Source organism: Centruroides sculpturatus, unplaced genomic scaffold (assembly GCF_000671375.1).
Source record: "Centruroides sculpturatus isolate CEXI.00-Female unplaced genomic scaffold, Cexi_2.0 scaffold2245, whole genome shotgun sequence".
Taxonomy (NCBI): domain Eukaryota; kingdom Metazoa; phylum Arthropoda; class Arachnida; order Scorpiones; family Buthidae; genus Centruroides; species Centruroides sculpturatus.
The window spans coordinates 40580-57983 of record NW_019386388.1 but is presented as its reverse complement, the minus strand read 5'-3'; the positions used below and the strand labels follow the sequence as shown (position 1 = coordinate 57983).

General features: G+C 34.5%; 2 protein-coding genes across 2 annotated transcripts; one reads left to right on the top strand and one right to left on the bottom strand.

Annotated features, from left to right (window-relative positions):
- Window positions 1-105: 105 nt before the first annotated feature.
- LOC111614787 lies at window positions 106-2663 on the bottom strand. The gene is made up of 3 exons (XM_023356148.1): window positions 2575-2663; window positions 378-520; window positions 106-305 (listed from the first exon to the last, which is right to left on the bottom strand). Exons 1-3 carry the CDS (start codon window positions 2661-2663, stop codon window positions 106-108), a joined length of 432 nt encoding a protein of 143 aa, XP_023211916.1.
- Window positions 2664-9193: 6530 nt separating this feature from the next.
- Window positions 9194-10032, top strand: LOC111614786 (tigger transposable element-derived protein 1-like). Its single transcript, XM_023356147.1, has 2 exons — window positions 9194-9498; window positions 9567-10032. The coding sequence occupies exons 1-2, from the start codon at window positions 9194-9196 to the stop codon at window positions 10030-10032; spliced, it is 771 nt and encodes a 256-aa protein (XP_023211915.1).
- Window positions 10033-17404: the final 7372 nt, after the last annotated feature.

Sequence of the window (17404 nt, the reverse complement as noted above, 5' to 3'; positions counted from 1 at the left end):
CGTTGATGCACTTGGAATGGCCATGCGACGGGCCTCTGTGTATGATATGTTATTTACGGTTTTAATCCGTTGTACCTCTTTTTCTCTCTGCCACGCAGGACATTTTCAGGAGTAGGAAGGATGGGCATCTTTACAGTTCACACAGCATGGTGTACTTTTACATTCAGTGCTGTTGTGGTCTTCCATCCCACACTGTGCACATATGCTTTTGCCTCGACAAGATGTTCGTGAATGTCCAAACCGCTGGCATTTGAAGCAACGCAGCGGATTTGGAATGTAGGGACGAACGGGGCAGTGCAGATATCCTGCATTAATGAAGGATGGCAATGTTGGCTTGTCAAATGTCACAATTAAATGTTTTGTTGGTATTAACTTACCGTCTCGATGAATGCAGATACGTCGGACAGCAGTGACACCTTGATCTGAAAGACCGATCTGAATATCTGCTTCATCTTCAGACATTAGATCGGTCTCAGATATCACACCANCACTATCTAAACATTTCCATAGTATTTTATTGCTAATAATATATCAAAATAAATGTAATTAAAGTACTTTTATTTCTTTATTTTTATTAGCAAAATTCTTTTTCATTGCCTGCGACGCCCTGTTAAATTCTGTTGATGTTAACCCTAACGAAAATTACACATTTTTTTAGAAAAATAGTCGTGGCTATTTTATTGTCCAAAGTTATTTTTTTATTATTCACAAACAAAAATAGATATATTCATATATATAAAAACAAAAAAATTATATTTTGAAAGTTTGTTTTAATATAAAAATTATGAAGCATAGCAAAATCTAGTATCAAAAATGTTTGATGCTTAAATATGGATAAATAGTTGAAAAAAAAAGTTACGAGTGTAGATGCAAAAGATCTTGCTGAGGTGGGAAGCAGTAAAAAGGCAGAAATAGAACCTGCATCAGGACCAGCTCATAAAAAAAAAGTATAATGAATCATATTTACAATATGGATTTACAGTTTCTACCGGTAGGCATGACGAATAACTACCTCTATGCTTATTATGCAATGATATTTTGGCTGCTGAAAGCATGAAGCCTTCAAAATTACTGAGGCATTTCAACACAAAACATGCTGCTTATTCAAAAACCTATAGAATATTTTCAAAGTTTATTAAAGTCGTCAAATCAAAGCAAATCTTTGTTAGGAAAGTATGCTTTTACTCAAAAAAAATATCTTTTAGCATCTTACCAAGCATCATACCTAATAGCAAAGGATAAAAAACCATATACAATTGGAGAATAACTTGTTTTACTTACTGCAGTACAAATTACAGAAACCATTCATGAAAAAAAAGTATGCAGATGAATTGCAGAAAATTCCTCTCTCCATTGATACAGTTACTAGAAGGATTTCAGAAATTAGCTGTGATCAGTTTTGGCAACTTATACGAAAAATTAAAGAAAGTCCAAAATTTGCAATTCAGCTAGATGAATCAACAGATATTACAAATTTAGCTCAACTGTTGGTCTATGTTCGATATAGCTATGCCTTTAATATACATGAAGAATTACTGTTTTGTCAGCCAATGAACAATCGTACAACAGGCAAAGATATTTTTTTACGAGTTAATAATTTTTTCAAGAAAGGATTAGACGGGGATAACTGTATTGGTGTATGTTCTGACAGTGCAGCAACGATGAAAAGACAGCATGTCAGATTTCTAGCAAAAGTTAAATCTATTACAAATGGCCATATCATTCTTACCCATTGCATCATTCATCGAGAAGCATTAGTAGTTAAAAAAAATATCACCAGATCTTAATGTGGTCTTAAATGATGCCATACGTATTATAAATTTCATAAAATTTCATGCACTTAATAGTCGTTTGTTTGCAAATTTATGTAAGGATATAAAAGCGTATTACGAATAACTTTTACTACATACAGAAGTAAGGTGGTTGTTAAAGGCACGAGCCTTAAACGACTAATAGGGTTGAAAGATAAGATAATGATATTTTTTATCAGAAACAAAGTCTGATTTTTCTAATCTCTTTCACAATGAAACTTGGGTTTGCAAATTGTGTTATTTGTCAGACATATGAAGTTCATTGAGTTTCTCGAATATGCCCCTGCAAGGTGAGAACATGAACATATTAATTTTGTATGATAAAATTCATGCATTTATGAAAAAGATAAACTTATGCGACAGTCACTTCCATGTCTCCTAGTGTCTTTGTTGCTAAGAGTTTTGCCGACTGTTGAGATGAGGCTGTTTCTATGAGTAAATCTCCTGATCTCAATTTTTGCATTTTTTTCAAATGTCCAATAATCAATTCAAACAATTTTTGTATTAAAAAAGGAAAGCATTTCGATAAAGGTTTTTCTCCGGTTGTATTATCAAATAAGCAGGTTGACTGGAATTGTTTTCCTTCTTTCTTGGTACTTGATCTGGTCTTTTCGTTTTATGGTTTTTGGATCCATAATGAAAAATAAATATTCAACTCCTAATGACCCTACCCACCACGGAACCCAACAAGGGGATGCTGTCACATCGGAAACTCCTGTAGACCGTCACACCAGGATTTCTTTCCCAGGAGCTATACCCTCACAATGCAGTTAAGAGGAGCACATCTTGTCTAACATCTTGAACTGGCATGTTCGTCCGGCCTGCATCGATCAGTTCATGACTTAGGGACATTATGTTGCCCCTTAATTACCAGGATCCCCCTTTCTGGCATACAGGGCACCACACACGATAAAGTGGTGAGTGGGCGTTTAATCCCAAGAATGGTAAAGAAGAATTACTAAACCATCTCTGGGAGGTCCCCTCACCATGGATAGGAACCCACATCAAGGGATCAGTTAAGTGCAACATCAAAACTCTACCAGTGACAATAGTAACAAATACAGCAAAAGGATCACTAATTGGAATAGTTATAGACTCCACTTTGCAGAGAACTGGCACACTTTATCATCACAAAGATATGAGAAATAAAGAGGACACTGACAAATCTGTTGCCCACATCAAGGACTCAACAGCAAACGCCATGCAACTTTCCATCTCCTCAACTACTAGGATCCCCCTTTCCGGCATACGGGATTCCACGCACGGCAAACATGAGGGTGGGCGTTCAGATCCCAAAGATGGTAAAGATAAGTTACTAATCCGTCTCTGGGAGGTCCCCTCATCACAGACAGGAACCCACATTGAGGGGGTAAGTCATACAGAGAGAGACCATTGATGTCCCCTGTAAAGTTGATTATCCAAAGAAAAAGGTGCCATTTAGAAATCAACTTTGGTGCATTCACAAAAATTTTAAAAAAGTTTGTTTTTCAATTGAAATGAAGTTTTTTTAAATATTCAAAAACAAAACGGTTTTCCAAGTTACATTCCAGCCGGAAAAAATGTAGCAAAGGGATTAAGTATTAGTTGAAATTGCCCCATCTGATCTTTTCACCTATTTAAGTAAAGCATATGGAGATGTGGCATCTGACAAAGCCATATTTAAGGAATCAAATTTGTTAAATTAACTTGATCCTTATGCAGCTCAAGTAATGACAGATAAAGGTTTTCATATAGAAGATGCTTGTTCTGCTAGAGCTATTGGTTTAGTACACCGACCATTTGTAAGAAAGCAAAATCATTTAAGCAAGCACAATGCACTGTAAACTGCAGAAATAGCAAATGCCAGGATACATGTTGAACATACTATTCAGAGAATGAAACTATTTGCTATTTTAAAACAAAAATTAGACTGGACTTTACTGCCATTGACAAAATTCTAACCATTATTTGTGGTGTGATAAATTTCTCTAGACAACTGATTCTCAAAGTGGGGGTCGCAACCCCCAGGTGGGTCGTAAAAAATATTTGAAGAATCGCAGAAAAAGTAATAACAGATCAATTTACTATAGATTCATGTTTAGAAATAGTAGAAATCAAAAATATATAAAATAACTTTTACTTAAAAAATTGCACATATAATAAAAACAATATGAATATTTTAATATGATCACTAAACATAACTCAAAAATTTGTGCGCTATTGGGGAATCCCAGAGTTTTTATTCCCCACCTAAACTATGATAGAATAATGTTCGCTAGCTGCACTGCGTCTTTAGGCACACCACGGACAGGAACCCACATTGAGAGGTATGTTTTATTACTTTAATCACTTAATTCCTCTTGATTTTGTATGTTAAATTTACACATCCACGCTTATTTGTATTTGCAATCTCCGTATTTCATGTACCTATGTATAAAACTTTAATTATGTATTTTACATTACACTTGTTTTTTTTTTCTCCTTGCTTACATTACATTGTATATACAGTAAAACCTGGCTATGGCGACCACCCACGGTTCCTTCAAAAAGTGGTCTTTTAGACAGGTGGTTGTCCAATACAGGTGCTGCTGTAAGACCGTATTTCCATACGTATTTTGCGCACTTTTTAGCCATTTCTACTAAGCAAAACTCGAGGCTAGCAAAAATAAGCGAATTTTTTCAACGATAGGGCTATATTGGTATTGTATTTTATTCTTATTGAATAACCGGCTTTACAGTAGTCGTCATGATATTATAAGACAGATTTAATACCAATATTTTAAACATTAATACAATACTCGCATTTTCTCGATTATAATGCACACTTTCTTTTTTCCAACTTAATTAATTCCACTCGGTTTTTTTCGTTCGCTCCTTAGTTACGTGTATTACGTCATCGATANTCAAGTTAGATGTATTTACATTCAAAACAAAAGTACCCACTATCTAAACATTTCCATAGTATTTTATTGCTAATAATATATCAAAATAAATGTAATTAAAGTACTTTTATTTCTTTATTTTTATTAGCAAAATTCTTTTTCATTGCCTGCGACGCCCTGTTAAATTCTGTTGATGTTAACCCTAACGAAAATTACACATTTTTTTAGAAAAATAGTCGTGGCTATTTTATTGTCCAAAGTTATTTTTTTATTATTCACAAACAAAAATAGATATATTCATATATATAAAAACAAAAAAATTATATTTTGAAAGTTTGTTTTAATATAAAAATTATGAAGCATAGCAAAATCTAGTATCAAAAATGTTTGATGCTTAAATATGGATAAATAGTTGAAAAAAAAAGTTACGAGTGTAGATGCAAAAGATCTTGCTGAGGTGGGAAGCAGTAAAAAGGCAGAAATAGAACCTGCATCAGGACCAGCTCATAAAAAAAAAGTATAATGAATCATATTTACAATATGGATTTACAGTTTCTACCGGTAGGCATGACGAATAACTACCTCTATGCTTATTATGCAATGATATTTTGGCTGCTGAAAGCATGAAGCCTTCAAAATTACTGAGGCATTTCAACACAAAACATGCTGCTTATTCAAAAACCTATAGAATATTTTCAAAGTTTATTAAAGTCGTCAAATCAAAGCAAATCTTTGTTAGGAAAGTATGCTTTTACTCAAAAAAAATATCTTTTAGCATCTTACCAAGCATCATACCTAATAGCAAAGGATAAAAAACCATATACAATTGGAGAATAACTTGTTTTACTTACTGCAGTACAAATTACAGAAACCATTCATGAAAAAAAAGTATGCAGATGAATTGCAGAAAATTCCTCTCTCCATTGATACAGTTACTAGAAGGATTTCAGAAATTAGCTGTGATCAGTTTTGGCAACTTATACGAAAAATTAAAGAAAGTCCAAAATTTGCAATTCAGCTAGATGAATCAACAGATATTACAAATTTAGCTCAACTGTTGGTCTATGTTCGATATAGCTATGCCTTTAATATACATGAAGAATTACTGTTTTGTCAGCCAATGAACAATCGTACAACAGGCAAAGATATTTTTTTACGAGTTAATAATTTTTTCAAGAAAGGATTAGACGGGGATAACTGTATTGGTGTATGTTCTGACAGTGCAGCAACGATGAAAAGACAGCATGTCAGATTTCTAGCAAAAGTTAAATCTATTACAAATGGCCATATCATTCTTACCCATTGCATCATTCATCGAGAAGCATTAGTAGTTAAAAAAAATATCACCAGATCTTAATGTGGTCTTAAATGATGCCATACGTATTATAAATTTCATAAAATTTCATGCACTTAATAGTCGTTTGTTTGCAAATTTATGTAAGGATATAAAAGCGTATTACGAATAACTTTTACTACATACAGAAGTAAGGTGGTTGTTAAAGGCACGAGCCTTAAACGACTAATAGGGTTGAAAGATAAGATAATGATATTTTTTATCAGAAACAAAGTCTGATTTTTCTAATCTCTTTCACAATGAAACTTGGGTTTGCAAATTGTGTTATTTGTCAGACATATGAAGTTCATTGAGTTTCTCGAATATGTCCCTGCAAGGTGAGAACATGAACATATTAATTTTGTATGATAAAATTCATGCATTTATGAAAAAGATAAACTTATGCGACAGTCACTTCCATGTCTCCTAGTGTCTTTGTTGCTAAGAGTTTTGCCGACTGTTGAGATGAGGCTGTTTCTATGAGTAAATCTCCTGATCTCAATTTTTGCATTTTTTTCAAATGTCCAATAATCAATTCAAACAATTTTTGTATTAAAAAAGGAAAGCATTTCGATAAAGGTTTTTCTCCGGTTGTATTATCAAATAAGCAGGTTGACTGGAATTGTTTTCCTTCTTTCTTGGTACTTGATCTGGTCTTTTCGTTTTATGGTTTTTGGATCCATAATGAAAAATAAATATTCAACTCCTAATGACCCTACCCACCACGGAACCCAACAAGGGGATGCTGTCACATCGGAAACTCCTGTAGACCGTCACACCAGGATTTCTTTCCCAGGAGCTATACCCTCACAATGCAGTTAAGAGGAGCACATCTTGTCTAACATCTTGAACTGGCATGTTCGTCCGGCCTGCATCGATCAGTTCATGACTTAGGGACATTATGTTGCCCCTTAATTACCAGGATCCCCCTTTCTGGCATACAGGGCACCACACACGATAAAGTGGTGAGTGGGCGTTTAATCCCAAGAATGGTAAAGAAGAATTACTAAACCATCTCTGGGAGGTCCCCTCACCATGGATAGGAACCCACATCAAGGGATCAGTTAAGTGCAACATCAAAACTCTACCAGTGACAATAGTAACAAATACAGCAAAAGGATCACTAATTGGAATAGTTATAGACTCCACTTTGCAGAGAACTGGCACACTTTATCATCACAAAGATATGAGAAATAAAGAGGACACTGACAAATCTGTTGCCCACATCAAGGACTCAACAGCAAACGCCATGCAACTTTCCATCTCTAATAGTGAGGAACCAGTATCACACTCACTGGTGGTCTGATGAACTAGAAGGGAAAAAGCATAAAATTAAAAAACTCAGAAGAGCATGGTCCAAAGAACAACACACAAAAGAAAGAAAAAGCATACTTTACAGAGAGGAACTCCACAAATATAAGAAATTAATTAATAATATACTAGAACAAAAGCATAAAGAGAATGCTGTGGCAGAGCAAGAAATCCTGGTCCCAGCCTTACTGCATGGTACACAACAATAAGAAGGTTACTATCCCTTGCAAATCGACAAGGATAAAATTACAGGAAAATATGACAAATACTAACATCAAAAAGCTCCAACACTTCCACTTCTGTGAAGCCAGGAGATCACCCTCCCCGAACAGTAACTGGCTGTCAAGCTAAAGCCAATAAATTGGTGACTTATTTTGTAAACAGGACCGATGTGACCATAGAACAAGATGCGAGACAATTTAATTATCGCATTCCAGACCTAATTGACAGATCCTAGATCGTACATCGTGAGAATGAGAGAGAAATTGTCTGCCAGGATAACTTTGGACAGTCCCCTTAGAGCTATATTCTTAACCTGTGTTCCGTGGACCACTGGTGGTCCCTGAAAGCACCCTAAGTGGTCCGTGAGGTCATCCTAAAATTATTAAATAAATGATGATAATTCAAGCATTGGCTGCTAAAACGCTCCTGGAATACTTTACTATTACGATGAAAACAGCTATAAAAATAGTCAACTTTATTTAAAAAAAGTGCACTTAATACTCGTCTCTTCAAAAAATTATGCAATGATACGAACTCTGAACATAAAACGCTACTTTTTCACACCATGACTTTCCAAAGGAAATATGCTGTCGGAATTGTACAAACAGAGTAGTAGTAAAATTATTCTTAACTAATAAGAAAAACAGAGTTGCTGTCTGAGTTCTGTCAGTTCAAATTTCAAATACATTTTGCTTATTTAATGGATTTTTTTTGTACAACTAAATAAATTGAACCTTCAACCGCAAGGGTCAGGAAATATGAAATTGGAAGGCACTAGCAATATATAGTGGTACCTCGACATACGAGTGCCCTAATATACGAGTGTTTTGAGATACGAGCCACCGAGCGAGTGATATTTTGAAATGCATGAAAGCAAGATTTCAGATACGCACACTACACCGCTGCACATGACCCCAACATGCAAAGCACATGTTGGTGTCATATGCAGCGTCTAACGGTTTCTCCCACCTAAGACTAGACCTCAGTCTGTGTGCTTGTTTCCCTCGTTTTCGAAGCATTTTTGATAAGTTAAATTATCATTTTTTGCTTTTTGTACATTTACAAAACATTATCACATTTATTTTTATAACCATGGGTCCGAAGAAAAAGATGATGTCTATTAAATTAAAGCGTAAAATCATAGAAAAACATGAGCAAGGTGTGCAAGTAATTGACTTGGCAAGGATGTACGGGCGTAGCACATCAATGATATGTACTGTGCTTAAACAGAAAAAGTTGATAAAGGGTATAATGCCAGCTAAGGGTGTTACAATAATTTCTAAGCTCCGGACATCTCTCCATGAAAAGATGGAAAAACTACTGATGGTGTGGGTGACAAAGAAGCAGCTTCAAGGAGAAACCTTAACACAAAGAATCATATGTGAGAAGGCATGAGCGATTTACGGTGATTTGCTGAAGCAGATTCCACACACTTCCACAAACAAGGAATCGGAAGACTCCTTTAAAGCCAGTCGAGGCTGGTTTGACAACTTTAGGAAAAGGACCGGAATTCACTCCGTCGTCAGGCATGGTGAGGCAAGTTCAAATGTGAAGGCAGCTGAGGTTTACATCAAAACATTTTCCAAACTGATAGAAGCCAAAGGATACATCAGCAAGTCTTCAACTGTGACGAGACAGGGCTTTTCTGGAAAAGGATGCCAAATAGGACTTATGTAACGGCAGAGGAGAAGACGATGCCAGGTCAGAAACCCACAAAGGATAACTTAACTCTAGCACTTTGCGCCAATGCGAGTGGCGACTGCAAAATCAAGCCTCTGCTAGTATACCATTCGGAAAATTCCAGAGCCTTTAAGTCACATAAGATTTTAAAAGAAAAACTGCAAGTTATGTGGAGAGCAAATCCAAAGGTGTGGGTCAACAGGAAATTCTTTGTGGAGTGGATAAACCTGGTGTTTGGCCCTTCTGTTAAAAAATATCTACAGAAAAACAACCTACCCATGCAAGCCCTTCTCGTCCTCGACAATGCCCCTGCTCACCCACCAAATCTCGAAGATGATTTACTCAAAGAGTTCAAGTTTATAAACCTACCTACCTACCACCTAACACCACTCCTATCCAGCAGCCCATGGATCAGCAGGTAATTTCTAATTTTAAGAAGTTGTACACCAAGCACATTTTTCGGTGCTGCTTTGAGGTGATGGAGAACACAAACCTTACCCTTCGAGAGTTCTGGAAAAACAACTTTAACATCATGATATGCCTAAGAATTATTCATCAGGCCTGGCTGGGTGTTACAATGAGGACCTTAACCTCTGCATGGAAGAAGCTGTGGCCTGAGACTGTAGCTGAAAGGGCCTTCAAAGGATTGGAACCTGAAGTGTCAGTGGTAGAGGAGACTGTTTCTCTGGGAAAATCCATGGGTCTGGAGGTGGATGAAAGAGATGTGAACGAACTCATCGAGGAACAGTCTCAAGGGCTGACAACCAAGGAGTTTCATGATCTACATTCACAGCAGCATACAGTGATTCAATGAAAAATTAGTTTTGAAGAGGAGCCAGAGATGGAGGAAATTATCTCTACAGGAAATCTTGGGAATGTGGGAGAAAGTTGTAGAGTTCGTGGATAAAAATCATCCCAAAAAAGTTGCAACTGGTCGTCCATCGGAGTTGTTCAATGAAACTTGCTAACTCATTTCCACAATATCCTGAAATGGACAAACCTCCTTGGACAGTTTTTATAAACGATCTGCAGGTGAAAATGAGCAAAGTGTGACGAAAAAAGCAAAAACCAGTGACGAAAATTAAGAGCTTCCGTAAGCACTTCACTTTTTCTTTTATTATGTTTTTATAGAATATGTATTTGTTATTTATAAATAAATATATGTTTCTTCTTGTAAATACATTTTTCTTATTCAAAAACACTTAACAAAAACAACTGAGGTGGTGTTTTGGGAGCTGGAACAGATTAATGGCATTTCAATTAATTTCAATGGGGAAAATTGATTTGAAATACGAGCAATTTGACTTACGAGCAAGGTTACAAAATGAATTAAACTCGTATGTCGAGGTACCACTGTAATTGCATTTAAAGATAAAATCAGTGCATTTATCGCTAAAATTGACCTATGGATCAGCAAAGTCAAAAGAAAAAATTTTTCTGCGTTTGATACATTGAACCCAATTATTGATGAACAGTATGCTGAGATTAAATTAAAGGACAAATACAGAAGAATATTACATTCCATTTGCAAAACTTGAAAAATGAATTCAATCGCTATTTTCCTGACTGCAAGGACAAAGGTATTCGGAAACTGATTCGCAATCCTTTCATAGTCAACATTTCTGAGGTGCCGGGTGAAATACAAGAGTTAATTGAAATGCAACACGATAGTAATTGCAAAGATACGTTCGAGACAGGAATTAATCTTAAAGATTTTTGGAGCCAAAAAGATATTGCTTTCCCTAAAATTCAAGAAATTGCTTTATGGTACCTAACTTTATTTTGAACCCTATATTTATGAGAGCAAGGATTCTCAGTGCTTTTGTTAATTAAAAATAAACATCGATATCAGTTGGATGCCAGTGACGACATGTGTTTGGTTTTGAGTAGCACTGAATCAAGAATTCAGCAGTTGGTAAACAGTATGCAGTCACAAAAATCGCACTAAAATAATATAATTAATGTAACATTTTCGCAAATAACAATACTGTGACAATCTGACGGTGTTCTTGAGATAATTTATATACTTTTACGTAATAAATAATATATTTTAATTTCACTCAAAAATATAAAAAAATGATAAAATTTGGAATAATTAATAAAACATAACCTAATAAGGTTATAAATTTTTACATCCTGTGAAACTGCTCTGTCATGTGGCACTTTTACAAGAACTGAGAATGTTTTGCTTCCTTCCTTCACGCCTCGTATCTTAGAATTTTGCACACCACCTGCTCAAATGTCATAACCCATTTCTTATAATCATGACATTGCAAAATATGGAGATAAAAAGGCTGGGTTTCATACACTCGAGGCAGTTCGTCACCAATTGCCATACGACCGACAGTCCGCAACAAAATGCACAAGCAACATTAGGGACTCACCATAGAGATCCATATGATGGGAGTTCATTCAGATTATTGCTAGAGTGAGTGCTCCTCATCCACCAGCTTATCCTGTCCTCCCAGCTCCACTATCCAGGAAGGAATCAACAAGAAAACGATTCCCAACATGAACAACGAGGTAAAATTTATTGTAAAACTCTCTCTCTCTCGGGTTTAGCTTAAAATAACATAGAGATATAAGAATTATCCATACCTAGGTATTCCCCATCTTGTTATTACTTTTTATTATGTTATTCCTTTGTATCCATTATATTGTAGTACTGTTCGTAATAATTAAATTGTTAATTTTATATTTAATATCCTTCTTGTCTGGTATTCATTGTTACTTATGCACAAACCCACACAGAATCTTACCACTCGGGTTCTGATTAAAAATAAAGCCATCCAGTGACAAGGTGAGCAGGTCTTAACAGATCTGACAATTAGAGGGCCTGGACCCTCGTCCATATTCTCACAATACTCTTGGTTCCGAATAATTTTATACATGTTTAATTTATAGAACAACCTTATATAAATCTATATTACTGTCAAACAGCTCGTGGTCCATGGCAAGACAAAAATTTTAATGAATGGGCCCTCATCACTAAAAGGTTAAGAACCAAGTACTAAATTATAAAACCAACGTTCCACAAGCTATGAAATTTAACATCTTTAAAATGTACATAGAAAAAATTAAAAACATAACTAGTAAATTAGAAAATCAAGAGATGGAAATAGAACACGTCATAAAAATGTTCTTACTGAATAGTTACCCCCAAAAAATATTAGAAAAATGGTTAAACTGGACTAATAATAAAGAAATAAAAATAGAAAATTTTAAAAAATGTGTAAGTTTGATGAATGTACCTAAACTGTTTCGAACAGTTAAAAATATACTTAATGGAAAAGTAAATTTAATACCAAAAAAAATAATTTATTTAAAAAGATATTTATATCATAGGGTAGATAAAAAATTAGATTTAATGGAAAAAAAAGAAATTGTGTATTCATTCAATTGCAGCTGTGATCCGGTCAAAACTTATATAGGAGAAACAAAAAACAAATTAAGCAGAAGAATAAAAAAGCACATATGTGCAATAAGGGGTAATTATGCAAATTCTGCAGTAGCAGAACGCTGCAATAGTTATGGGTGCCAAATCAACAAAGATACTATAAAAACTAAGAAAAAAGAATCAAATAATTACAAACGTCAAATATACAAACATTTAAACATAAAGAAAGAAAGAAATAGAATTAACAATAATTTGAGTCGTATAATTCACCAATCCTGGAGCACCATACTTGATGACATTTATAAAAAAGCACAGTTAACAGTCTCCCTAACATAACACTGTTGAATGGTGAAAAATAAAATCTTGATGTGAGTTTTTTGGTTTATTATATGATGATGTTAGATTTTAATAATTTACAACCTTTATTTACTATATTTATTTAATTTAATTATATAGTAAAATGTTTAATTATACAACAAGAAAGATACATTTATACTCGGGATTGGAATATGTATTTACTGTAAGTTTTAAAATTGTTTTTATGGCTAACTGAAAGATTTTTTTAACTTATACAGTAACTTATTTGTTTTATTGTTGTTACCTTTTTAGTGTATGGTAGTAGTACTGCTGATGAGAGGCATGCTAGCCCGAAACACATATGTGTACAGAAATTATTACTACTGGTGATATAATAAAGAAATTTTGTTCTTTCCTGAATTAACTCTCATTCTGTGCCAATCTTTAAACACCAGTATTAAGTCCTATTAATAAGTAAAGTCCATGTAGACAATTAACAATAACATTAGAATTTAAGGACAGTAAGGCTTTTACAATTACTTTTGTTATTCTCTTCAATGCCTGTCCCAACAATGCTTATTTTCCTAACCAATAGAAAATAAGAAATAAAAGTACATCCCCGAGACACCCAACCCTACAAATGAAAAAGATTACCACACTATAAGCCATCTCCCTTGCTGTCATATGATGCTGGTAGAAAATTTCCTTTTTCCAATAGAATAATAAATACTATCGCAGATATTGAAGGTGCAATTTTTCAATGTAACCTTAAAAAAATAGAAAACGATGAACTTAGAATTAAAATATGTAAACATTTAAAAAATTTTAATATCAAGAAAGGGTACATTCTTGATCATAAAGAAAAATATTCTTCTTCTTGGTGCCATATCAGATTCCTGACGTCGGCGACACCTGGCGTAGGTTTATTAATAAATTTAATAAAAACTATGTTATGCCTATTAAAAGAAGATAAGTCAAATCAAATAGTTATTATGGATTTACATGAATTAGATAATAAGAAATTAGAAATTATATCCGAAGGAAAGTTCAAAAAATTAGAAAACAACCCGTTTATCGAAATATGATAAACATTAATTAAAAAGTTGAAGAAACTAGTGAAATAGGGTTATATCCTGGCACATCAAAGTACAGTAATAGTTCCAATAGAAAATGTAAGAATTCCTAAATTCACGGTTAGAATTAAAACACAAACAAAACAAATGTAGACCTTTTATAGACTTTAGGTTTACATTGTTATATAACCTGGAAATGTTCATTAAGAAGTTATTACAGAATATACAATACTAAAAATATAGTTAAAATGCTGATGATTTAATATCGAGATTACAAAAAGGTGAAATTTCGCCTAACTATAAACTGATGAGTTTGGATATAACATCTATGTACCCTTCCATTACTAAAAATATGATTGTAAAAAGTTTATGTAAGTATGGTGTCTCTGATTATTTGAAAGATTTAATTATCTTCACATTGGATAATAATTACTTTACAATAAAAAAAAATTTTTATAAACGAACAGATAAAAAATATCGGGCTATAATATGGCTAATTAAATAATTGGTATAAAGTAATTTAACCCTGAAGATAGACGTTAGGAGCCATCTCTTAAGTACATTAATATTGTAATTTAAAATAAATAAATTATTAAATAAATTTAGAACCTTCTGGAATAAAAAATTGGCCCGGGACGGGGCTTGAACCTGCAACCTCCGCTTGCCATGTGGTGCACTTGCCAGTTACGCAAGTGTACTGGCAAGCATAACTGCCAGGTTGCGGGTTCAAGCCCCTCCCGCAACCTCCACAGTTTGCAGGAGGGGCTTTCGACACATACCAATCGTAGTCCGGCGTAGTATGGCGATAAGTATGGAAGTTCAAAGCTGTGGTCTGTCTTCTACCTATATCTTCTCCTTCCGTTTGTTTGAGTCCGTTGTATGGAGGTCCGGGAGACAAGATGCACACATTGACAAGTATAACTTTTTTTGGATTGCCCTGAGCTTCCGGGGCTCAAGATTTTATTCGATTGTCGTGGGAAAGGAGTCACAGGATCATCAAATGTTGGCAATAACAGTGCATTCTTGACACCTATGTGTCAACTTTCCCATCTAATTGTTATCACAAATGGTGACCTCCGCTCTAATTCTCACAATTATTTTGCTATCGGAGTTGTTTACATTTTTTTTTTCCCGACAACTGTGTTAAATTTGCAGANGATTTAGAAGAAAGGACCATTGAATATTTGAAAGAGGAATTGGAGAAAAGGCAATTATAACGAGTTGGTAAAAAATCTGAACTAATAGAACGACTAACTAGCGCAATGTTAAGTGAAAAAGAGAATGTTAGCGAAACTAGCAAGGCAAAAGAAAAACAAGTCTTTAACGAATCTCCTTCCGAAGATCAAGCTGTAAATCCATATCCTATGAATATGATGCAAACGCTAATGGAAAAAGTAATATTATTAATAGATAACCAGCAACAGGCAGTGTGAAACTTAAAAAAACAGTTATTGAAGTCCAAACTGTACCTGATTTGACGAGTTCTCTTCCTGAATTTGGTGGTACTACTACAGAGAGTGCTGACGAATGGTTGAATTATATTGAATTGACTCTAAATCAACAGAGACTAGCTGAGACCCAAGTTCTTCCACTAGCCATCAGCAAACTGAGAAAAGCAGCGAAAAACTGGCATAAAGCAATTGGTTACCAGCTTAACAATTGGACTAAATGGAAGACAAGCTTAAAAAGCAAATTTGGTGAAAGACTGACGTTGAGAATGTGGTGTGACAGAGTGAAAAAAAGAGAACAAAGACAAGATGAGAGTCTCACAGGTTACTTCTATGCTAAGCTGTGTTTATTGCGTACCAACTGTCCTGAAAATGTTACTGAAGCTGACAAAATTGATTATTTGCTAGATGGAATAAAAAATAAACAACACATAGTTACTATTGCTACTCATAATGTGCACAGTATTGCTGAACTACAGCGTATAGCACGCAAGATAGATGAGCAAGAGACTGAAGCCAGGATGCATATGAAGACTCAAGTTCAACAACCTCATAAGTTCTCAAATAATACAAATGCTCGAGTAAAGGATCCGGCTATTGCAGTTGATTTTATTAAACGTACAGACGAGAAGTTAATAAAAAAAGACCCTAAGTAAAACGCTCAGATGCCTTTACAAATAACCCGATGTCAACAGTTAGGACATCTAGCCAAGACATGTCAAAATGAAAATATTACACAGGCCAATGAATATAATGCTGAAAGAGGAGGCTCAAAAGAGATTAAAGACAGGAAGAAACAGAAACAAAAAAGCAATGCTTTAAACATCAATGCTAACACTTCTAAAGTTCATAGCCCATATATTAAAGTTGAAGTGTCAATGATAGGAAACATAAGAGCCCTTGTTGATACAAGTTCATGTCGTACAATAATTCGTCAAGATCAGTTACCTGATGGTATAAGGATGTTAGATGACGACACCACTGAGTTTACTTGTATTGGCATGACAAAAATGAAACCAATTAAATTTGTTAATCTACCTATTCGGTTGTTTGGTATTAATTTTTTGGCACAAGAGCCATATAGGCTAAGCTGCGCCATAACAGATAGTAAATAATTATAAACATCACAAATAACAAACATATGACAAAAATAAATAAATAAACAGCAGCAACAGAAACAAAAAACGAATATATACATATTAATAACAAACAAGAAGAACAAAAAGCTGTAAGATAAATAAATAGATATATATATAAATAAATAATTAAATTTCTTTACACAAATTAGTGACTTTTAAAAAGTCTAATATATCATAAAGATTGGGCCTCTGACCCAGAATCTGTTTAAAACTTGCATTTCCAAAATGCTGTCTACGCCTGGTCTCAAAAACAGAGCAATCGAGCAATATGTGTTTTACAGTAAGAGGACAGTTGCAATACTGGCATACTGGCTGCTCGTCACCCTTCAAAAGGTATTGATGAGTCAACCGAGTATGTCCAATTCTCAAACGAGTAATAATAACTTCAGATCTCCTGTTATAAAATTTCTTGTGTGTCCAATTTTCTATCGTAGGTTTGATCTCATGCAGTTTATTGTGGACTTGTGCGTTCCACATATTTTGCCATCTCTCTGCTAGTCGTTTTTTAATGACTAGCTTGAAATCACCTCCTTCAATACGCATTGTGTGCTGTGGAGGACTAGCTGATTTTGCAGCTGCATCTGCTTCTTCATTTCCTCTTATACCAACATGGCCTGGGACCCAACAAAATTTTATAGAGAAATTCCTTGCAAGAAGATGGCTAAACAATTTACGAATTTTAATCACTATAGAGTGAGAACTAGGTTCACACGAGATCAAAGCCTGAAGTGCACTAACTGAGTCAGTGTAAATAACACAGCGACAATGACCTTTTCTGATTACATAGTTTAAGGCTAAGTGGATAGCATGCAGCTCTGCAGTAAAAATAGAT

Bases quoted from the DNA above. Each gene is read 5' to 3' on its own strand.
- LOC111614786 (XM_023356147.1), top strand. From the start codon at position 9,194: ATGCCAAATAGGACTTATGTAACGGCAGAGGAGAAGACGATGCCAGGT. The intron at 9,499-9,566 runs GCAAGCCCTTCT...ATTTACTCAAAG, and splicing joins CAGAAAAACAACCTACCCAT to AGTTCAAGTTTATAAACCTA.